Genomic DNA, 7,500 nt, shown 5'->3' with positions numbered 1-7,500 from the left:
TATACAAATATTTTCTTCAACCTTTAATGCATCACTCACAATATATTAGCGACAGTATTGGTCCTTACACTTGGGAAGGGTAATAGGGATATTATATGGTAAAAGCAGAAACAGATTAGAAAAACACTGGCATACTGAGAAGTAAGATATTCATTCTTTATCTTTAAACTTCATTCAGCAAAATAGTCCAGATCACACTTTTGGGATATTTTAGTGAAGAATCTGTGTTCTGTATGTGTTTGACCCAAAAAAATGTTATACATTTGACTACAGCTCACACAGTCATATTGTTTAGGTTCTCAGTATCATCATAGTGGGTCTGTCTTTAGAATTAGGATTTTCAAAAGAAAAAACAAGTTCATGTAACAGCTCATATATCATGTCAAGCAAACTGCTTAGGAAGCATAACAAGGAAGTAAATTATTAAGTAAATTCTGTAGTGTATTGAGTAGGATTCAATCTTTTTAGTGATTGATGTTAGAAGGAAGGGAAAAAATGTTTTGATGTTTGATATTTTTGGACTTAAAGATTACTGATTTTTAAAACATATTTTTTCAGAAATGGAGGACAGGACAAAAGAAGACTTATTGGAGGATCTCAGAAAAAAGGAACTTGAGATCCAAGCTTTAAAGGAGCAACTTAAGAACCAAAGTAAAAATTTAGCTGAAGTATGTACAGTGAAAGATCTTGCTAGTCACCCCATTTTGCCAAGGACAAATATAGAACTTGATAATAAAAGTATTGCCAGATATTCTCGGCAGTTGATCCTACCAGAACTTGGACCAAAGGGACAAAAGAAATTACTAAGTTCATCTGCTCTAATTGTTGGTTGTGGTGGATTAGGTTGCCCAGCTGCTATCTATCTTGCTGCAGCTGGTATTGGGTGCATTGGATTACTTGATTATGATGTTATAGAAATAAGCAACCTTCATAGGCAAGTGTTACACACAGAGGAACGGATTGGTGTACCCAAAGCTGTTTCTATAGCACAAGCTATTACAGCATTAAATAAAGATGTTGAAGTGGTACCTTATGACTTTGTACTAACAAGTGAAGTAGCACTACAGTTAGTATCAAAGTATGATCTTGTTCTTGATTGCACAGACAATGTTGCAACACGATACCTACTCAATGATGCATGTGTCATGGCAGACAAACCTCTTGTGTCTGGATCAGCCTTAAGATATGAAGGACAACTGACGGTTTATCACTACCAAGATGGCCCATGTTATCGTTGCCTCCATCCAAAACCACCCCCACCTGAAACTGTAACCAATTGTTCAGATGGAGGAGTTCTAGGTGCAGTGCCAGGAACAATAGGTTGTCTGCAGGCCCTTGAAGCTCTTAAGATTATTACCAACATTGGATCTCCATTAGCTCAGAGTCTCCTCCTCTTTGATGGCTTGTATGGAACATTCAGGACTGTAAAGCTTCGTGGTCATAAAAGTACTTGTGAAGTGTGTGGTGATAATCCTTCCATCACTAAACTCATAGACTATGAACAGTTTTGTGGAGCAGCAGCAACAGATAAGGATACAGGCCTGAGCCTTCTTGGTAGAGAAAAGAGAATTACAGTAGAGGAATACAAATCCATCAGAGATTCTAAAACACCACACATACTTGTTGACACAAGATTACCAGTTGAACAAGAAATTTGTGCATTACCAAATAGCATCAACATTCCAATGAAACAAATAGACAAGGAGAAGAGCCGTGACATCATCCAGAGCAATTTGCTAAGTCAGGGAAGCAAGCAAGTCTTTTGTATATGTCGTCGTGGGAATGATTCACAAAAGGCGGTTTTAGAGCTGTCACAATTGTTAGGAGAAGAATATGAAGTCAAAGATATCATAGGAGGGCTGACAGCTTGGGCTAACAAGATAGACTCTTCATACCCAGTTTATTAATGACATTAATATGAACTATTGTCCATACACTTAACAAGGAAGTGAATGTGATTTTTATTGATTTATGTTTAAAGTAGTTTATTGCAGGTTTATGTAAAACAAATTTTAGTAAGAAATTACAATAAATTTTTGATAATAAGGCTCGTTATTTGATTGATCATTATTTATTCAAAAGATCTTGGTTTTGCAACTCTATTAGTAAATAGTGTTTTATTCACTGAAAATTGGTAAAACCCTTGAAAAGAAAGAAAAAATGTATTCAGCCATGTGAAAAATGCTGTATTTGTGATTTTAGTGCCTGTCTATTTGTAAGCAATGGGAGAATTCATGATGTTAAGATTTTTGCTTAGATTTTAACAGCAAAGTGTTTCTTCTAAATGGAAAAGCGAGTGTAAATATGAATGTTTGTGTTAAAGTTCTTTAAGCCATTGGAATAGATTTGCTATCATGGTCATTTTTCCATTTTTTACTATATTTTGAGGCTTACATTAGCCATCTAATAGGCTCTATCTATGTTTTAAGAGACAAACAGGCTCTATCAATATTTTAAGAGATGACCAAAGTCCATATCAACAACTCATTATGTTCTGTACACTCATTAACAATGAAAAAAAGTGATGAGAATAGGAAGGTAACCTGTGCATACAGTGCCACAGCTCAAAGTAACTGCACAGGCATAGGGCACATTGTAACCACTGGTTCTCTGTCACATTGGCCCATGAAGCTGGTGCCTTTGATAGCATGCTTTACTGCTGGTGCTTGGAGTGAGTTGTGTCATCTATGTTTGTGATTTTATATTAAACATAATTAGTAAATGCTGTGGCATTTATAGTAATTTACAAATTGATGCCCTATCAAAATAAAGCTAAAAGTATGTTCTTTTCTGTGCAACTTGTTTATATAAATTGAGTTCTTTATATTCCAAATATGAAGAAAATGTAAAAGAAATACATTCCAGATACCCATGATGTACATGTTTTTACTGTTTCTTCTATGTATGCATTAAAAACAGACGTGTGTGTGTATCTAATGTGAGGAGGTTATTTCTTTTTAAAATACCATGCAAACTTTTAGGATAGGCTGAATGAAAACTAAGAATTTAAAAAAGAGGTGAAGTTACCCCCTTGTTGCATTAGGTATGATTCAGATTTTATCCCCCACCTCCCACTGGGAAAGCCCCCAAATCTTAATTGATGCAAAAGTTTTGTTTTCTTGTGGCCAGAAAATGTATCAAAAATATATATTTCATTCTTCATTATGATACTCATCTTCGAATGGTAATGGTAGCTGAATAAATGTGTTCATGATTCATATAAAGATTAATTACTCCTGTGATCTCACTGAACCCACTGATGCCAGAAGTGCATTTATACATGAATCATGTATTAATGCATTTTTGGCATCCCTGTCTATAGTTTTCTTTATTTTTTTTTCTCCTTTATACATAGGTTCTTAAAGTGTTTAACCTCCAAGGTATTGATTAGCAGGCTTGCCTGACTTCATCTGTTAACTACATTCTTTTAAATTTGTCAAAAAAAAGGAAAATCTTTATTAGTTTTATAATTATTATTAATATTATAATAATAATAATGATGGTTACAGTAACAGAAACTATAATAATGGTAATAAACATAACTTCAAAGACTGAGTAAACAAATTCAGATAGGTCTGCTAGAAAACTCCTTCTTGAGTGACCACTTAAGGAACCATAGGTGTGAAAAAAAAATCATAAAACAAAACAGGTGAACATTGCATCTCCCCGATGTCCGAGGGTTTTTACTTAATTTTCTTCTCCTTAGCATAAAGACTCATTTACATCAACATACACAGTCTGTGCCTTACATTCCCATTTTTTATGAAAGGTGGACATTTTGAATATTGATAAATAAAACAGCAAATTGAATTATATATTGCGTCCAAAACACAAATGAGACTATTTTGCACAATAAATGTCTTTGTATAGAGTGAATATGAATATTGATGTACTAGTAATAATGTCAATGTAATAATGAGAGTGCTAATTAAAAAGAAACAAAATAAACAAGAATGGAAAATTATTAGTATCACTTATTATCCTATGCTTATATTTGTTGAATTAACTGATTTATTCATTTTTGTTTTTTTTCTCAATAATTATTTAACTTATGAGTTTAGATATTATTATTATTATTTTTATATATATTTTTTTACATAGCAGGTGAGGTTTAATTTTCCTCTCTAGCATCTGACTTGTTCAGGGGTAACTAGGGTCGGTATGACGTAAAATCAAGCTATTTAACACTTGATTTAAATCTATAATTTTTTACATTAACCCACTCACGACGGGGGCATTCCAGCCTTGATTGTCACAACTGTCCGGGCTTTTCGAGCTCAAGCCAAAATCAATAATGGCTGGCATATTTATGCCGCCCGGCCACTGGCCTTTTGAATGAGCGGTACAGTAGTGTACCACCCGTCCAGAAAGGGTTAACTGCTATAAAATGAAATACCTGTAGTTTAAGTCAGTTCTATTTTACTTATTCATCTAATAAAAAATAATGTTTAATTACTAATATGTAACAGTAACAGAAAGATATGTGTATGAAGAATTACGCACCTTAATTTGATTTGATTTTTAAAATCGAGGATTATCACCAATTTTTTTTTTTTCTTTCTTTCTTTTTGCTTGCTTGCTCTATAAATCAAGAATATCATATATGATTTCTCCCAGTCAGTGTGTACTGAATTCTTGGTCTTATAAAAACTTTATACATTCCATTTTTATTTGTTATTATCTGACACACCAGCTACAGTCACATGGAAAATTTTGAAATAGAGCTGAATGTACTGGTAATTTTTTTTTTTAATAAACAATATTTTGTATTTATTCTTGTAAATTTGACATTTATGAAGTCAACTACACTTATGGCTATTCAGATCATATATAGAACGCTTTTTTCAAACTGGATGTAATGCAGACCTTCCATTCAGTTAGCACACATTCCCATTCAGCATATGGCATGTTGCTATGAATGGGGGGGTGGGAGACTTGTCAGTCTCCTTACCGCATTCATATCCTGGACTGACTCAGCCATGTTGGTAAAGAGGAGTCTTGGGCTATGTACCATTTGCTATGCTCCTTAGTAGCTGCATTGCCTCTCTGCTCTATCCCTCATTGGCAACTTTTAAACCTTCACAAACATTTGTCCTTACTAAATAGGTGATTTTTGTTTTTTTGGTTTGTTTTTGCCATCATTTTCTTTATTGCTGCTAATTATTGTGGTAGTATGTTAAATTACTTTAAAAAATAAATAGTTTAAGTGTTGTACACCATTTTACTGGCTTTTTTGCAGCAACATCAGCAGTAATATTTAATGGTGTTTAATGCCACTGAACTTTTATATATCAACTGAGTGTTAAGAGAATGTATGTAGGTATCAAATGTTGATTTATAAGCCTAAACCAGTGGTCTGATAACTCACATGTTAAATTTGAATAAAAAGTAAAACTAATTTACACCTGAAGGACTCAGAAGCATATTCTCATCATTTAAAGTTTTTAATCAGTTGATATCCTGTCCACAATTTTCTATTACAAAATGTTGAAATATAGGTTTTATCATTAGCATGCACTTTTTTTCATCTGTTTAGAGAGTATATTAACCCATTGGAGCTGGTTGACGTGATGACACGTTTTGTGGTTTTTGCATTAGACGCCAGGGACGAGATATGAGGGCAAGACCGGCGCTCAGGGTGAGCGAGCTGGCAGCCCAGCCTCGCGGCTTGTGCGTTCGAAAATCCCAGTATTGCGACCATGCAAAGAACGGCCCTGGCGTGAATGAGTTAAAAAAAATAAATATAAAAAAAAGAAAGAAAAAAAAATGAATACAGCTTTGCAAGAAAGTAGGGAAGAAATAACACACATAGGTACTGAAATTTAGTACTACTGTACTTCAGAACAAAGTGATGTATAAAAATCATTATATTCAGTTTTTAATAAAAGTATTCCAAAGTAAAGAAAAAAACAAAATTATAAAAATCATCATATTCAGTTTTTAATGGAAGTATTTCAAAGTAAAGAAATGAAAAAAAATATATATATATATATGATGCAAACATAAAAATGTTAAACTTTTAGGGCAGCTGCACCCCTTTATCTATTACAGTCCATTCTGATCTTTGCAATTTTTGACATGTGGTTAATTGACATACTTGCATATGCACTAGTTCTTATCAAGAAAGGAATATTTTTTCCAACAAGATACATTTTGTTGTTTTCTTCACTAAGACCTAAATTGTCAGCTGTATAACAGACATCTTTAGTATCTAACACTCCCTTTTCTGCTACATATGATGCAAATATGAATCCAGTCATGAAGGCATCATAACCAGCTTTATGGCTTCCAGCCTTTTTGCTATTTTGGTTACTATTTCTACTGGATTTTGAGTCGCTGTTATTTTCCTGACATGATGATTCACTTCTGTTTCCTGTTTTGATACTGGAGATTTTATTTTTTTTCCTGTCTGGTTCTAGGTCTTCTGTTGTTCTTTTATTGGTTTCCATTTCTTCTCTTTTTGCAGCCTGCTGTATTATGTACACCAGTGACCCTGTCTTTGGCCCACTGTATTTTTTCCCAGTTGAACTACTCTTCTTGGCAGCCTTTGGTTGAAGTTGTTTGACAATCTTGTTGATATTGTGACTGTTTCCACATTCAGCACCCTTTGAGCACCATCCATGATACTGGAAATATATGCATATATTAAACAACAAAATACTGCAGCTTTTCAGATGTAATATGTATATCAATAATGATAAACTGTGCTGCTTATATAGTCTCAGGAGATGCATAGATGTGAGTGAGTGTGTGTGCGTGCGTGAGTGTGTGCATGTGTGTGTGTGTGTGTGTGTGTGTGTGTGTGTGTGTGTGTGTGTGTGTGTGTGTGTGTGTGTGTGTGTGTGTGTGTGTGTGTGTGTGTGTGTGTGTGTGTGTGTGTGTGTGTGTGTGTGTGTGTGTGTGTGTGTGTGTGTGTGTGTGTGTGTGTGTGTGTGTGTGTGTGTGTGTGGTTTTATGTGTGTGTGATTTTGTGTGTGTGGTTCTGTATGTGGATTTGTGTGTGTGTGTGGTTGGTTTTGTGTGTGTGTAGTTTTGTATGTGTGTGTTTGTGTGGTTATGTGTGTGTATGTATGGTTGTTTGTGTGGTTATGTGTGTATATCTGTGGTTTTGTGTGTGCATGGTTTTGTATGTGTGTATGGTTTTGTGTGTGCATGACTTTGTGTGTGTGCAGTTTTGTGTGTGTGTGGTTTTGTGTGTGCATGGTTTTGTGTGTGTGTGGTTTTGTGTGTGCAGTTGTGTGTGTGTGGTTTTGTGTGTTTGGTTTTGTGTTTGGTTTTGAGTGCATGTGTGTTTTGTGTGTGTGTGTTTTGTGTGTGTATGTAGTTTTGTGTGTGTGTGTGTGTGTGGATTTGTGTGTATGTGGTTTTGTGTGTGTGTGGTTTTGTGTTTATGTAGTTTTGTGATTGTGTGGTTTTGTGTGTATGTTTTGTGTGTGTCTGTGTGGTTTTGTGTATGTCTGTGTGGTGTTGTGTGTGTGTGTGTGGTTTTGTGAGTGTACG

General features: G+C 34.6%; 2 protein-coding genes across 3 annotated transcripts in view; one reads left to right on the top strand and one right to left on the bottom strand.

The window, feature by feature from the left end:
- The window catches only part of Uba4 (Ubiquitin-like activating enzyme 4), a 6,448-nt gene extending 2,487 nt beyond the window's left edge, over nt 1–3,961 (top strand). For both annotated transcript variants that reach the window (XM_043008955.2, XM_043008956.2), the window contains exon 2: nt 559–3,961. In XM_043008955.2, the coding sequence (XP_042864889.1) occupies nt 561–1,907 (1,347 nt within the window). In that variant the 5' untranslated portion in view covers nt 559–560 and the 3' untranslated portion in view covers nt 1,908–3,961. The remainder of the gene's footprint in view (nt 1–558) is intronic.
- Nucleotides 3,962–5,813: 1,852 nt separating this feature from the next.
- The window catches only part of LOC122248747 (target of EGR1 protein 1), a 14,647-nt gene continuing 12,960 nt past the window's right edge, over nt 5,814–7,500 (bottom strand). Inside the window, exon 7 of the mRNA XM_086536201.1 lies at nt 5,814–6,626. Within this exon, the coding sequence (XP_086392327.1) occupies nt 6,039–6,626 (588 nt within the window). The 3' untranslated portion in view covers nt 5,814–6,038. The remainder of the gene's footprint in view (nt 6,627–7,500) is intronic.

Source organism: Penaeus japonicus, unplaced genomic scaffold, assembly GCF_977035675.1.
Source record: "Penaeus japonicus unplaced genomic scaffold, GWHDUDI00000001_assembly GWHDUDI00000004, whole genome shotgun sequence".
Classification (NCBI taxonomy): domain Eukaryota; kingdom Metazoa; phylum Arthropoda; class Malacostraca; order Decapoda; family Penaeidae; genus Penaeus; species Penaeus japonicus.
This window is presented reverse-complemented; position numbering and strand designations above follow the sequence as displayed.